Genomic DNA, 15,422 nt, shown 5'->3' with positions numbered 1-15,422 from the left:
AAACAGGTTTTTTAGAGTAGCCAATATTGTGTTTATTCCCATTGGAGTAGACAGAGGGAGAGGGCTAGCTGGTGAATTGTACAGTTCACCTGTTAAATAGGCAGGTCCTATCTCTCACTGGGTTCCCATGGTTTTTTGGGGAAAGGAGAGAGAGGGACTTTGTGACAGGCTTGTGTTCTTTCTTCCGGTGCCCAGCAAGTGCCGTGAAACTTAATAAGCAGCAGACGGACATCGCTGTGAATTGGGCTGGGGGCCTACACCATGCAAAGAAGTCCGAGGCATCTGGCTTCTGTTACGTCAATGATATCGTCTTGGCCATCCTGGAACTGCTAAAGTATGCCTGCCTGGCCTTGTCTCGGAGGAGCACCTTAGGCCAGGTCCCCACTCCCTCTCCCCCGGGCTTGCCTCCCTAGTTTGCCTTTCCTAGCGGCGTGCCGGCTAGGATGTGTTTGGTGAGTGTCTCTGGCCATCCTCTCCTTGACGAGGCCTTGATTGGATCTGAGCCCACGGCAAGATCAGGGGCAGGTGCTGCTCAGATCCTGCCTCCAGAATGTCCCTGTGTGGCTGGAGTTGACCCTGGCTGTAGAGTAGGAAGATCGGACTTGGTCGGCTTGGTCAGGCCTCTGGAGACACCCTGCCGCTCTTCCACCTTCCTTCAGCCAGTTTCCACGTCTCTGGTGCTTAGAGATACCTGAGGGAGGCAGCCAGCCCGGTAAGCTGGGCCCTGGCGCCCTTGGCGCGTCCCATTCCCAAAGAGCCCCCAGAACCCCCTGACCCCCTTCTGATCCTAGGTATCACCAGAGGGTGCTGTATATTGACATTGATATTCACCACGGCGATGGCGTGGAAGAGGCCTTCTATACCACAGACCGAGTCATGACTGTGTCCTTTCATAAATATGGAGAGTACTTCCCAGGAACTGGGGACCTACGGGTGAGAACTCCCTTCAGGGGCCAGCCAGCTCACCCTCAGCTGCCAGCTCTAACTCTCCTGTCTCATACCACCAAAAACCACTTACTGCCTCTTCTGCCATTCGGAGACCACACACCTGCCACGCTCTCTTTCCCTTTCTTGTTCTGGAGGAAGGGAATGATGGAGCATACAGGGTTGTGAGGGATGGGCGCCTCCTGACTCATTGCACTTCCTCCTGGCCACAGCTGAGTTGCATTACACTGTTCAGATGTCCTAGACAGCTTGAATTTTAGGCTAGAAACATCAGGTACTCTCCCATGGGCTAGGAATTGGGACCTTTGTGAACCAATATAAGGGTTCTTAGTATTTTTAGGTTACCTTCCCCTTTGACCATCTGACTGAAAGCTGCTCTCTCCCCAGAAATGTACATGAAATTTTGTGTTTGATATTGAATAGTTAATAGACACCTGCTCCTACTGAAGCCCATCCATGGACCTCAGGATAAGAATCCCTGGAAGCTAATTCATTAAACTCTTCTGCTTGTGTTAGCATGGATACAATGAAACCATCCACTTTGTCATGCCAGTGGCCCTTGGGTGAAAAAGTGGCATTAAGTCAGTTTGCTATGGCAAGCGTTAGAATAACTGAGCATTTACCATTTTGAAGAATTCTTCTTCCCTTGCGGCTTGCTTTCCACACCTCCCTAGAGCTGAGGGTAGGGGAGCAGAGGAGTGAGCAATAAAATGTTTGGAAAAGGGTTGCTGTGGGGTGGGTGTTAATTCTGTGGTCCAGCCCCCACCTTTAACCCAGTCATGCTGTGAGGGTGGGATATTCAGCCTCTGGCCCCATAAATTATTCTCAGCCTGAGTGCAGACTCAGTGGTTTGTCCAGAGACGTGAGCTAGAGTTGTCCCACCAGTGAGGGAATGGTGCTAACTTGCTCTGTCCCTGGCCCACCTCATGGACCCAGCTTCTGTCTCTTAGAACCACTGCCTCTTTCCTTAGCCTTCCAGCCCCTACCCTTGAGCTTCCTCCTAGCTTCATCTTTCAGTTTTACTTTAATGTCCTTCTTGATTAGGATATTGGAGCTGGCAAAGGCAAGTATTATGCTGTTAACTACCCTCTCCGAGATGGGATTGACGACGAGTCTTATGAGGCCATTTTCAAGCCGGTAAGTGGCGTTTCCACCACTGGGCTGTAAATGGGATTGGTCTAAGGGAGGGGTAGCAAAAGCACCTCAGGGGTCCTCTCCCCAATGAGAGGCTGGCTGGAAATGAGACGGGTTTGAACCCTGGATTGCATGCTGTATGGCCAGTTGAGAGGACAAAATTTCTCCAAGTATATATCTGAATCTTTTATCCAACACTGTTGTTATACAGGAATGTCTAAGGCATCATCTGTGTCCTTGAAGACCTCACAGTCCATGGTGTAGTCCATGGTGTGGGAGGCAGGCACATCCCCAGTACATGTGGTTAGTGCTGTTTTTGAGGGAGGAACGGAGGAACGAGAGAGAAAAACTGCTGCCCGAGCTGGGGAAAGGGTAGTCAGAGGTGATTTCACAGAGGTGGTGACATTTGAGCAGGACTCTGAGAAATGAGGAGTTACTCATGTGAAGAAGGAGGGGCTCTGGAGGCCGGGGGCAGGTGGCAGAGGGAACGGCTCCAACGGAGGCGCCAGTATGTAGCATGTAGGCCTGTATGATGCGGTGAGGGGTCTTGAAGGATGTGGTAGAAAATATTTGTTGGGTTAGTATTTCAAAGGGAGCTTTGAAGGCCATGCTGAGGAGTTAAATCTTCACCTGTGAGCAACAAGAGTAGTAACTACTAGAGTAGTAACCTGGTAAGGTCACGTAGTAGTTTAGCAAACACCAGGTGCCCACTATTGATGCATGCCTTGTAGTAAGGGTGGCAGAGAAGCCTGAGTTGCAGCCTCTGTCCTCAGTCACATTGGAATCTAGTTGTGAGAATGAGATATACAAAAGTGAGGCAACTCTTTGTAGTGTGAGGCTCAAAGTCTGTAGGACCAAATGCATGAGCAGATGCAGCTAAGGGTCAGAAGAGCTTCTTGGAGCCAGTGGTCTTGGACCTGGAGAGCAGGGAAGGATGTAGGGAATTAATAAGGAGGCTGTTTTAGGCTCAGGATTACTAGTGCTAGAAGACTCCTGGAAAACTAAACAAAGTAGGGAAACAGGAAGCCCAGATTGGCTCTCCATTTTCTCTACTCCTCAGCCTGGGGAAGAGTGAAAAGGCAGGAGTGGCAAATAAGGAACAGAAGAAAGTGTTGCACCCACACTTTTCAGCCTGAACCCCAAAAGCTTTTCTTGAGGCTGGTGGTGACCAGGTTGTGTCCTTTCAGGTCATGTCCAAAGTAATGGAGATGTTCCAGCCCAGTGCAGTTGTTTTGCAGTGTGGTTCTGACTCCCTGTCTGGGGACCGGTTAGGTTGCTTCAATTTGACCATCAAAGGTGAGTCCAGGTGGCATAGAGATGGGCGGGCAGGGTCCTGCTGGGTGCTCCTGTAACTTGGCACCCCTTCTCCCACCAAAGGGCATGCCAAGTGTGTGGAATTTGTGAAGAGCTTCAACCTGCCTATGCTGATGCTGGGAGGAGGTGGCTACACAATTCGTAATGTCGCCCGGTGCTGGACATATGAAACAGCTGTGGCCCTGGACACGGAGATCCCTAATGGTAATGGCTCATGGGCCAGACTGGTCCGGGCAGTGCGTGAGCTCCTGTGTCCTTGAGCTCACACCCCCTTCCCGCTGGCTCTGCAGCGTCTCCTTTTCAGACTCTGATTCTGTTGCTAGCCTCTTGTGATTTTCAGACTATAGCCATCAGTTTTTTTCCGAGTCCTTTAGCTGCCCCTGTCCATCCTCCCTTGACTTTCGGTCTGGACAGAATTATCAGTAGTTATAGCTTTGGAATTCATACTCTATAGGGTAATTGGGGTAGTGAGGGAGAGAGTACTCTCAGTGAATATTGCCTAAATTTTTCTAAACCAGGGGCTTCAGCCTTCTCCTTATACATAGGCACTCACATACACACACCCAGACACCACTGGTGTGGACCCTGGAGAATGGCTTTGGCTTTTAAACCCTTGAAATCCTATAGGATTTCCCAAGTCTCACCCCATCTTAAAGGCATGCTTCTGTTTGATAGCTGGGCTGACAGGCCCAGATAAACCTGCAAATGCTTTTCTCAGGGTTCCATGGTGGCCAGATCTCTTAACTCTCTCACCCGCCCCCACCCCAATTAGAGCTTCCATACAACGACTACTTCGAATACTTTGGACCAGATTTCAAACTTCATATCAGTCCTTCCAATATGACTAACCAGAACACTAATGAGTACCTGGAAAAGATCAAGTGAGTATACCCCTGCCCCACACACCCCTAATTGAACATTTCAAGCTCCGGTTGGTCCCTGATCAGAGCCCAGCCAACCTCTCTACCATTGGCCATAGACAGCGGCTGTTTGAGAACCTGAGAATGCTGCCCCACGCACCTGGGGTCCAAATGCAGGCCATCCCTGAGGACGCCATTCCAGAGGAGAGTGGCGATGAGGATGAAGAAGACCCTGACAAACGCATCTCAAGTAAGACCCAAACTTAAGGGGCCTTTGCCTCCCTACTCCATAGGCCCTTGTCCAAGCTGCCCAGCTGTTGAGGACCCCAGTGCTCGTACCTGTAGGGATAATTTAGAGTCCAGGTCCCTTTCCCTCGGTGTCTTTTGCGGGAACGTGCAGAAAAGCATTGTTTGTTGAGAGAAAGAATCTGCTCTCTCACTGGAATGTCCCATTCATTACCTCCCAGTCTGTTCCTCGGACAAACGAATTGCCTGTGAGGAAGAGTTCTCCGACTCTGACGAGGAGGGAGAAGGCGGGCGCAAGAACTCTTCCAATTTCAAGAAAGCCAAGAGAGTCAAAACAGAGGATGAGAAAGAGAAAGATCCGGAAGAGAAGAAAGGTGAGTTTGGGTCTTGAGCCCCAGGCCCTGGAAGATGAATTTATGTAGGGCACTGTGGGGGTGGGGAGCCGACTTGGCACTGTCAGCTCCTTGGGGTACTCCCTCAGCTACATGGGCCTTCCTATGGTTCCCTGAAGTGGCCCACAGAACAGCTACGTGGGCCTTCTGTAGTTCCTAGAAGTGGCCCACAGAAGAATGAAACTCAATTCGTCATCCTCACTGGCTGATAGAGCCCTGCCAGGTTCCAGAGCCAGGGACATGCCTGGGCTCCCCTTGGTCAGGCGGGGCTCTCACATACCACCCAAGCCTCCCAGTGCTTCACCCGTTTCCCAGGGGGCTGCCTCCACCCACTGGGTTTAGGCTCCAGCAGGCTGGGAAACCAGTCCAACCTGTTCTCTACAGGTCTAGCTGGGAGGGCTTGGGACGTACTTTTCTCTCCACTGAGCTGTGATGTTGGGAAGGGGTTTCAGATCCCATAAGTCTTTCCCTTGACCATCCCTGCATTCTTATGTTCTAGAAGTCACAGAAGAGGAGAAAACCAAGGAAGAGAAGCAAGAAGCCAAAGGGTGAGGAAAGAAATGTCTGTCTGCTCCTTGGCATTGGAGCACCAGCCCCTTTGTCCCACCACACCAAGAGGGAAAGCACAGGGACAGCTGGTCCAGCTTACAAAGGCCTCTTTCAGGGACCAGTCTGTCGGTTTCTGCAGTTCTAGGCAGAGCTAGGAAGCTCCAGCCTTCAGCAGTCACCTGGGCAGCCAAGGGCCTGAGGAAGTCATTGTGCCCTTCCTTTTTCTGAGGTCTCTAGGGTGGGTTATCTAATGCCAGTCTCTCCTCTCTCCACAGGGTCAAGGAAGAGGTCAAGTTGGCCTGAAGAGACCTCTCCAGTTCTGGCTTCTTGCCAAATCCCCACCTTTATCCCACAACCCTTCAGATTTTATATTTTCTATTTCTCTGTGTATTTATATAAAAATATATTAAATATAAATATCCCCAGGGACTAGACAGGAACCAGGGCCCTGAGGTCAGGGCACACATTACTTTTCTAGTAGCTGCCTTGCAACCCATCCCTCCCAAACTCTTGAACCCTAATGGGTACTGGGTAAAAGGGATCCGCTTAAGCAGCCATAGGACAAAATCTTGAAGTGCCTGCTTTGTAGCTTTGAAAAGGTGCCCTTGCTGACCATTTGAGAAGGGTGGCTGGGTCTTCAGGGACTCCCTGTTGTTTTTAGGCTCTTAAGGTAACATCAGCCATTTTTAGATTGGTTCTGTTCTCATGCCTGCCCTCTCTGTCTTCCCCCAATTCTGCAGGTGAAGATCGGTAGTCTAGTTTCCATTTTGAGATACTATATTCATTTTTGTGAGAATCTTTGTAATAAAATGGTACATTTCTATACTCTCTTGAGCTCATCTCTACTCTGTAGTATCCCCTGGGTTCATGTGTCTGCCCTTCTGGTGTCCATGAGAACCTGGGCAAGCCTTCAACAAAACCCCAGACTTACCTGTCTTTAATCCCCCCAAAGCTTGAGGTTGGCCAGTCTTCTCACCTTCACCCCCAGAAGACCACTCATGAAAAAGCACCACTAAAGGGACAACATTTATTCCTTTTTCAAATGTTACAGTAAAACCAGGTGGAAGAGAATGGTTTTAGCAGTTAGAAAAAAAAAAAAAAAGTACAAATCTGGGGTTTGGCCATTAAAAGTTATTTACAACAATGGGAGGGGAAAAAAGGACAACAAGAAGTTGTTTCACATTACAGACCTCCCGCCCACCCCAAAGCTTAATACTTGCTTACCAAGTCAAAAAAGGAGACACGGGTTGATTCACAAGCTGGAGGTTTGAACTTGAGTAAGACATTTATAAAAACCTAGACCGGGGCAGTGTTCTCCCCAGCCCAGGTGCCACTAGGCACAGCACAAGAGACTAAAAACTCAACGGGAAGGCTGGACACTCAGGGTTTTGGGAGTGTAGGCACCCCCACATCTGGCTCAGGGATTTGGGGAGTAAACAAAACCTACTTGGAAAAGAATTTGGGGAAGAAAACCAGCAATTGCCTTCGGCACAGGTGGGGACAGGGAAGGAGGTAGGGCCAAGGGCAGGAGCATTTCACATCACTAACCTAACTTGGGAAAACTGCAAGGGACCATCTTCAACTGGCCTTAAGAGGAAGACCAGATGGATGATGGGAGAATCCACAGGAGGGCGAGGAGAGGAAACGTGGCTAGGGGGCAACAGCCCCTTCCTTTCTGGGCACAGGAAGGCAGCCGGGGCACCAGGTCCAGGCAGTGACCTCACAAGGACAGCACAGTTTTTGCAGCTTAGAGATCACCCACCTGCCCCCACCCAGCTACTCATTCTGCTCGCTGGCTGGTGCAGGGTCACTCTCTGGCCCCGAGGGAGTAGATGGCTCTGCGGCCTGGGGCCCTGCCTCTTCTGTGTCTCCTCCCTTGGCGGCAGCGCTGGCCTCTGCCCCTTTGGCCTGGGGCTCCTGGCTCTCGGGGGTGGCAGCAGCCTTCCCTTCCTGGGCAGTGCCCTCCTCACCGCAGGCACTGATCTCCCCCTGCTCCTGCTCTTCCTCTGTGGGTGAGGAGGCAGATGAATCACCCCCACCCTCCTTCCGATTTCTCTTGAAGGACAGGCCACTCAATTTGAAAGGCTTCTTGAAAGAGAATTTCTTCTTCTTCTTGGGGGTCTCCTTGGGGGGCACCTCCCCCTTAGCCTCAGCGCCCTGGCCAGGGGGTGCTGGCTCGATGGCATCACCAGTGGCCCCTGCTGCCTCCTCTGTTCCGTTCACGGGGGGCGACTCCCCTTCACCTTTGGGGGATAAGTCTCCATTGCTTTTCACGTGGCCGTTCTCCTGCAGGGCAGAGAAGACCGCAGTGAGGGTCGGGGCTCTAACTCCTCTCCCCCAGCCCACCCAGACATCGGGGTCCCGAGTCATGCCACCGCACCCCCAGAGCCTAGTAGCCTCACCCCAGCGGCATCCAGTCAAACCTCTCCCTCCTGCCCCGCACAGGGATACAGAAGCCGCGACCGGCAGGAGGCGCTGGGGTCTCGGGGCCCCCCACCCACCTCTCCCGGGGCGCGCTCTATTCCGCGCAGGACCGCCCGAGGCCGCGGATCCCGGACGGGCGGGGGAGCCGTGCAGCCAATATTGGGCGGGAAGCCGCCCCGGGGCGCTGTTCCCTGCACCTGGACGGCCTATTTTCCCAGCCGCAGGCTTTGTGTAAAAGGCCCCCACCCACCGCAGGCTCTCCTCACATCGCGGCTCCTCCCTTAAAAAAGGCCTTGGGATATCGAGGTCGGGTCTGCGGGGGGAGTGCCCTCGCCTCCGGGCACCCGCCCCGCGGCCCCCGGGCGCCCCCTTGGCGCGGCCCAGCAGCGCCTTTGTTCCCCGCGCGGCACTCGGGGCGGCCGGGGGGCAGCGCCGGGGGCCGGGGCCGCGAACAAAGAAGGCGGCGGGGCCCGGCCGGCGCCCCCTCCCCGCCCCTCCCCTCGCTTCGCCCGCGGGGGCTGCGGCGCCGAGAACAAAGGGACCGGGCGGGGGAGGGGGCGCCGCGTGTCCCGGGCCGGACAAAGCGCGCGGCCCCGGACCGGGGCCCTAGAGGGGGCGAGGTACGGGAGGAGGGGGCCGGGTCGGGCCGTGCCGAGCGCACCCACCTGTCCGTTGACCTTGGCGGGGGAAGCGCCTGCTGCCTCCTCGGCGGTCACGTCGCCCCGGGGAGCCTTGGAGCTCTGGCTGCCCATGGTGGGGGGTTCTGCTAGGGGGGCGCCCGGAGCCGCCCCGGGCTCGCGCCGCAGGGGATAGTTCGGTCGGGTGGGCCTGGCCGGCGGAGGGGTGGGGCTCGCGTCTGAGGGGGAGGGGTGTCGGGGGTAAACTAAGCTGACCCCCACTCCTCGGCCGACCCACTAGCTGCGCCCACCGCCGCTCCGCTCCGCTCCGCGCCAGAATGCCGCCTGCCGCCGGCCGAGGCTCCTATATATATGCGCCCGGAGCTCGGGGCGGGGCCGGACATTTAAATGAGCGCCCAATCAAGGGGCGGAGGCGGACCCAGGCCGCGGGCCCCACTTGCACGGTGGGCGACGCTGCCGGTCTGGTCCCCCAACCCACTCGGCTCCCGGGGGCAGGTGGGGTCCAGGGCGGGAAGAAGGGAGGCGGGTTCCTACGCGAGCTGGGCAGAGAGGGGGCTCCTAGAGGAAAGAGAAGGGAACTGTCGTCCCCTCCTCTCACCGCCCACCTCTCAGGGTGGACGCCCTAGCTCCTGGAGTGGCCCCCATCGTCTTGGTCCCGCACTGGCAAGCTCTGTCAGTCTCCCCCTAGAACTGATCGAAGGACTCACATGCCCAGACTCGTCAGCCGGCGGGCTCCAGAGAATGTGGTCATGGCAGCCGCAGGGCCCTAGCTGGGTTCTGTACCCCCTCAGGCCTGGAGATGGGTCCGAGGTCCCGCCCACGTGCTGCCTGCCCCACCAGCCTGGGAGGTCTGCCCGGCCGCAGGGTTAGTCTGGTGAGTCTGGTGAAGTCGTCCCTCATCCCTCCTGTTAGTCCATCGGTGGCCAGTCACACTAAGCCCCCACAGACAAACTCACCTTTGGTCCATCTTTTCTCAGACCCATGACAAAGTCCCACCTGGGTTATCTTAGTGGGTATCTCCATCCCCATTAGAAAGCTGAGGAGCCTGAGGCTCAGAGACCTGGACAGAACCTGTCTGACTTTAGCACTCCCCAGTCACATCCGCTCCCCTACATCAGGGTTCCCCCCAAGACAGCAGAGGAAGCCCAGGAGGGGGCTCAACAACCTTTAAAACACTCCAGTTTCTCAGGAGGAGGGGCCTTGGATGGTCCCTTGAGGCCAGCCCCCAAGCTGCCAGTCCAGCCTTCAGCCCTGCCTGAGTAAGGGAGCCTGGAGACAGGGGCAGGGTGGAGGTGACTGGAAACTACAGCTGGAGCCTCTTGCCACTAGTCCAGGCCAGGGGGAACCCCAGAGTCCTGGCTGGCCCCGGATGTGTGCGTCCAGCTGCTGCCCTCAGCCCCCAGGAGGAAGGAGATGGGGGCTGGCGGAAGCCAAGTGTTGCAAAAGCAGGGCTGTGTGTCCTGGACAGCTCAGCACGGCCCTCCCCTGTTCCCTCCCTCCTACGAGTAAGGTCTCCTGGGAGGCCTGAGGCTGTGAGGTGTGGAGACACCCCAGGGCCTGAGAAATCAGGAACTCCCACAGATCTGACGACAGGGCTGAGATGACTTCTACCTGCAGCGCTCACTCCTGTGGCTTCCACCCCCACCTCTACTCACTCGGCTTCATTAACGCCCTGTTTTTCAGAGTGGACAGATTCAGAAAGGGAAAATGACATGTCCAAGGGTACACAGCAAATACCAGTAACAGGGTAAGACAGAGTTGGAGAGACCTGTAAAAAGGGGCTGTGGGCTATAAGGAAAGTCCCGGAAGCAGTCTCTCCTGAGATCTGGGGCTGCCTCGTCAGAGTGGGAGGCAAGAAGAGCCAGCTCTTGGGACGGGAAGGCGCACCATGCCCTACGGCAACTCACTGACAGGACAGTGACTTCTCCACCCCTGCCAGTAAGGGATGGACATCGTGACCCGCATTTCTGTCTTGACCACAATAGGGGACCCACAATGCTGCCAGGCGCTGCCAGCTCCGGCTGGCAGAGCTCAGATGAAGGCTGTGTGAGTCCTGGATGGGTTGGAGTCAGAGGTTAAGATCCCAAGGCCCCCAATTTCCAGGCTCTGCTCTGGGGGGAATGAGTGGCACATCGTCAGGATGATCCCAGGAGGAGAGGGGAGCTATCAGGGGCTGAAGGATCCCGAGTCCCCAGAGCCCCAGAAGGAGGCTGGTCCACAAGGGAGCCCTGCATCCCCCACCAAACATGGAAGGAGGCTGAGGAGGGGGCACCTGAGAGCTGAATCTCTCAGCAAATCCAGGGCCCAGCTGAATTCAGCTTCTGGAAGGGGGAAGAGGCTTGGGATGCTGCGGGGGTGAGTGGGGGTGGTACGGCAGCCCCCACAGCCCCCTCCATCCACACTGCGGCTCCTTTCTCCCCAGCTGCTGCCAGCCCAGACAATGCGCCCATTGTTCTGTATCTCCAGGGGCCTGTGTGCAACTGTGTGTGTCTGTTTCTCTCTGTGTGTGACTGTGTATTGCTCTGTATCTATCTGTGTGTGAGAGAGACTTTGTGACTCTGTGTGTGTGTGTGTGACCAGGTGTGTACTTTTGTAGTTGTGTGAGTACACATCTTTGTTTGGCAGTGTGTATTAAGGGTCAGAGAGAGAGGCTTGGTGACTCTTGATGACTTTCTGAGACTTTCTGGGTGTGTGTGCCTGTCTGTCCTTGAGGTTGGGTTGGTGACTGGCTGTGACTGGGTGTGTGACTATGAGTGTATGTGCATGAGAGAGTGGCTACTTTGTGTTTGTGTGAGTGGCTGTGTGTGCCTCCGTGGGTCAGATCATGGTGATCAGGACCTTTGAGATGTGAGCTTTTGCCAGGACAGAGTGGCAGGGGCAGGAGGAGTGGGGACTCTGAGATGGACAGGGGAAGGGAAGGTGAGAGACCAGACTTTTCCCACATCTTCCCTCTGTCCCAGTTCTCCCATGAAGGCTCAGACCCTGGTCCTGGCCTGAGATGCTCCTAGTCCCCATGGACAGAAGGGAGTGGGACCCCAGGAGAGCCCTGAAGTGGGGTGGGGAAGGACAAAAGAGAACACCACTTCATAAAGACGGCTGTGGGGGCATGGGAGGGTCCTGTGGTGGAGATCAGATTAGACGCTAGGTGAGATGTGAGTGGGCAGGATCTTATCAGGAATGGAGGATGGGACTTCCAAGGGGAGGGACCAGCATATGCCAAGGCCTGGAGAAGGGAAGAGATACCAGAGGACGGCTAGGTCCCAGTGGAGACCTCAGGAATGGTGACTTGGAGCAGCCCATTTCCCAGCCCCAGGGTCCCCATCTCCTTCCAGGGAGGATCACCTGGACCCAGAGACTTTATAGTTCTAGCCCCAGCTCTGCCTTCTGCTTTACCTGTCAGCCAGCCCTCTCTCCTCTTGGGCCTCGGCCTACTCATCTGTGCAGTGACAGCTTGGCCTCTGTGATTCAAGTGCACAGAGACTGGAGTTCCTCCTTTTGCTCCTACGTGGCAGAGTATCAGCTGTGAGTCACGCCGGGCCCCTGCCCGCAGGGGTTTCCCATTGGGGAGGCTGGCAATGCCTTAAGAGGAGAAGAAAGAGCCAGAGCAGGGTCAGATGAGAGACCTGTGGGTTGCATGGAAGAGGGCCCTCTGGGAGGGCCAAGGGATGGAGGAAAAGCTTCCAGTAGCACAAGGGAACAGCAAATGGTCTGTGTGGAGTGGGGATGAAGGCAGAAGCCTGTTCTAGAGCAAAAAAGAGACAGGGTTCTAGGATCTGGGGACTGGCTGGTACAGGGATGGAGTGGAGACATGGGAGTGAAGATTTCTGAATTTTCTGTTTGGGGTCCATGATCCCATGACTGAGAGGAAAATAAAGCTGGCAGGGGGTTGTGGAATTTAACCTTGTTGAGTCTGAGGTGCCCAGAGAAAATTCGGGGGGCCATCCAGGAGGTAGCCTGTACACTTCAGCACATAGGCATGTGATCATGTTTCCTGAGCCAAAGGCCAAGCCCCAAAGGCCAGAGTCTGGCTAGTGACCCTAAAGGGATAAAAGACAGAAGGTTTTAAGTCAGAACTGACCCCAGGAAATCTGGATCTCTGGTTGCTGCTAGTAAGAGGGTGACTGGAGCCAAGCAGTGCATGAGGTCACCCAGGAAGTCCTGGGGCAGTGGGAGCTCTGCCATTAGCCAGGCCAGCAGCAGGAGAGGGCCCCAGGGAGGGAGTCAATGGGAGGGGGAGGAGAAACCCTGGAGCGCAGAATCATGGGGATCCTTGACCACTCGGGAGAGTTTTGAAAAGGCAGGAATGACCAACGGTAATAATCAAAGCTGCTACCAATACATGCCTGCTACACCACTGCATGGTATATTACTGCGTGACCATGTTTCCCCTCTATAGAGGCAGACTCTGAAGCCCAGCCAGGTGGAGTGTTCATTAAGCAGAAGAGGAGGAGGTCAGGTCTAAGAGAAAGTGGAGCTCTGAGGAGCGGCCTCCACAAAGGGTCTCGCTGCTTCTGGTTTGGGAGGAGCCTTTAGGGATGTCAGCAGGGAGCGCATGGCAGCTGCAGGACCGGGATCCCTGGAACTGGACTCCCCAGCACCCTGGGTACGCTGGGTTCTGGCTGGGTTGTTAGCAGGCCAATCCTGGGGCTGGAACCTGAGTCTGGATACTGGGCACCTCTGGGACCCTTCCCTGGGACCCACCATCCAATCAGTCACCACATCACAGAGACAAGAGATCTAGAAAGTTCCCTTTCAGGATTTTAGGCCACTCAGCCCTTTTATTTCTCTCTTTTGCTCCCTCTTCCCCTGGTGTGTGTGTGTGTGTGTGTGTGTGTGTGTGTGTGTGTGTTGGCAGTGGTTGTGCAAACTGGACAGGATCCAGCCACTATCTAATAGAGCTGTCTCTCTGGGGCTCAATTTCTCCAATAGCTAAGAGGTGTGTAATCCCAGCTCACCTGCCTATCTCCCCCAGGCTCAATGAGGTCACCAGAAATTCAACCCAGTTCTGGGCTGCCCTCGGCCTCTCCCTTGCCCCTGCCCCTCCCCTTTTCCCAACTTTCAGTTTCTTTTCAGATCCTCAACACCTTTAGGGGGAAGAGGTGGCCAAACCAGTGGAATATGGATTGCTAACAAGTTTCCAGCCAAAATCCCCCATTTAGGGGAAGTCCTTTTAAAAGGGAAACTGAAACTCTCTCCTAGTCCAGTGCCAAGTCCCACCCCTTTCTCTCCACATTGCTCAGATCTTGCCCCATCACCTCTCCCATTCAGCCTCCTCCCCAAAATGATTTGGATCCAAGCTCCAACCACCTTCCAGCTTTGTGACTCTGGACAAGTCCCTTCCCCTTACTGAGCCTCAAAATGCCCACTCCCTACAGCGAGGACATCCGGTGCCACTTCGGGTTGTGGCAAGGGTTCAGTCTCTGACTAGACGAACCTTCAAAGTCAACAATGCGGTGTTGGAGAAGACTCTTGAGAGTCCCTTGGACTGCAAGGAGATCCAACCAGTCCCTCCTAAAGGAAATCAGTCCTGAATATTCCTTGGAAAGACTGATGCTGAAGCTGAAACTCCAATACTTTGGCCACCTGATGCAAATAACTGACTCATTGGAAAAGACCCTGATGCTGAGAAAGGTTGAAGGTGGGAGGAGAAGGGGAAGACAGAGGATGAGATGGTTGGATGGCATCACTGACTTGATGGACATAAATTTGAGTAAGTTCTGGGAGTTGGTGATGGACAGGGAAGCCTGGCATGCTGTAGTCCATGGGGTCTCAAAGAGTTGGACACAACTGAGCAACTGAACTGAACTGAACTAAAGGGTTCAGTAGGTATTGTTGTGTTGAGGCAATGGTAGTGGTAAAGAACTGGCTCCATCACGTCCCAGCTATGAGGCTTTAAGCCTGCTCTGAGCCTCAGTCTACATATCTGTAAAATAGGAAGTGATGATTATACCCACTTCTCAGGGTTATTGTGAGATGAACGACCTAGTATCATGACATAAAGCTCTAAGAACTAAGCACCTGAGGTGCCCAGCACGTGGGAAAAGTTGACAATGTTCCTAAGTGTGATTACGTGAAATCCTGGGCCAGGGCCATTCTCTTCCCTTCCTTCCCTAGAGAGAGGAGGTGGGTGTCTAGGACCACCCTGGGATAACCTTGTATCCCCTCCATCAACTTTCTTCCTGGGCAGGTGGTGGGGGGACTGTTCTAAGGATGCTGAAGTGTTCAGAGGGAAATTTACTGGGCTCAATCAGTTCCTTAAATGGTAAAGGAACCTGCCTCTCCCCAGAACCCTGAGGATTCCCTTCCTTTTCTCTCACACTCCAGAAGTATCCCCCAGGGACCTTCTTTTAGTGATTTTTCCCAGAAAAGACATACTCTGGACACCCCTTGACGTGCACATCATCTGTCTCCTCGCAGCTCCTCCTCACACTCTCCTTCCCTCCCATCTGTCTGCATAGGGGTGTCTGGCGTCTCTGGGGACCAGCCTGCAATGCTCCAGGTTGTGCCTCAGAGATGGGACTCCCAGCCTTACTTCCCTCCTCTTTCTTCTTGGCCTATTGATCTTCAACTCTCTTGGGTTTTTAGGTCCTCAGGGCTGATCTTCTCCTACCTCAGGGCCTTTGAACAGTCTGTTCCCTCCACATAGAATGCCTCTTTCCACTTCTCTACTTGCTGAATTTCTTTTCTTCTCTTTCTCTCTCTCTTTTTCTTGCCATGTGGCATATGGGATCTTAGTTCCCTGACCAGGGATCGAACCTGTGCCTCCTGGAGTGGAAGCATGGGGTCTTATTACCCACTGGATCACCAGGGAAGTTCCTCTGCTTTCTCTTAAACCACTCCCAAGGACTTTCCAGATTCCCCAGGAGGAAGAGATGGCTCTCCCACCACACATTCCACACTCCTGGGCTGAGAGTTCCCAC

General features: G+C 54.4%; 2 protein-coding genes across 3 annotated transcripts in view; one reads left to right on the top strand and one right to left on the bottom strand.

Moving 5' to 3' along the window:
• Positions 1–6,268, top strand: part of HDAC1 (histone deacetylase 1) — a 32,807-nt gene extending 26,539 nt beyond the window's left edge. For both annotated transcript variants that reach the window (XM_069578695.1, XM_069578696.1), the window contains 10 exons: positions 196–334; positions 792–933; positions 1,990–2,082; positions 3,267–3,375; positions 3,457–3,597; positions 4,166–4,274; positions 4,373–4,503; positions 4,721–4,873; positions 5,391–5,439; positions 5,716–6,268. In XM_069578695.1, coding sequence (XP_069434796.1) covers positions 196–334; positions 792–933; positions 1,990–2,082; positions 3,267–3,375; positions 3,457–3,597; positions 4,166–4,274; positions 4,373–4,503; positions 4,721–4,873; positions 5,391–5,439; positions 5,716–5,743 — 1,094 coding nt within the window. In that variant the 3' untranslated portion in view covers positions 5,744–6,268. The remainder of the gene's footprint in view (positions 1–195; positions 335–791; positions 934–1,989; positions 2,083–3,266; positions 3,376–3,456; positions 3,598–4,165; positions 4,275–4,372; positions 4,504–4,720; positions 4,874–5,390; positions 5,440–5,715) is intronic.
• Positions 6,269–6,453: 185 nt separating this feature from the next.
• On the bottom strand, positions 6,454–8,965 carry MARCKSL1 (MARCKS like 1). The gene is made up of 2 exons (XM_069578697.1): positions 8,530–8,965; positions 6,454–7,726 (listed from the first exon to the last, which is right to left on the bottom strand). The coding sequence occupies exons 1-2, from the start codon at positions 8,614–8,616 to the stop codon at positions 7,217–7,219; spliced, it is 597 nt and encodes a 198-aa protein (XP_069434798.1). The 5' UTR covers positions 8,617–8,965; the 3' UTR covers positions 6,454–7,216.
• Positions 8,966–15,422: the final 6,457 nt, after the last annotated feature.

This window comes from Ovis canadensis, chromosome 2 (assembly GCF_042477335.2).
Source record: "Ovis canadensis isolate MfBH-ARS-UI-01 breed Bighorn chromosome 2, ARS-UI_OviCan_v2, whole genome shotgun sequence".
NCBI classification, from domain to species: domain Eukaryota; kingdom Metazoa; phylum Chordata; class Mammalia; order Artiodactyla; family Bovidae; genus Ovis; species Ovis canadensis.
The sequence above is the reverse complement of the archived record's forward strand: the minus strand, read 5'-3'. Positions and strand labels throughout refer to the sequence as shown.

Bases quoted from the DNA above. Each gene is read 5' to 3' on its own strand.
- MARCKSL1 (XM_069578697.1), bottom strand. From the start codon at position 8,616: ATGGGCAGCCAGAGCTCCAAGGCTCCCCGGGGCGACGTGACCGCCGAG. The intron at 7,727-8,529 runs GTGGGTGCGCTC...TCTGCCCTGCAG, and splicing joins CCGCCAAGGTCAACGGACAG to GAGAACGGCCACGTGAAAAG.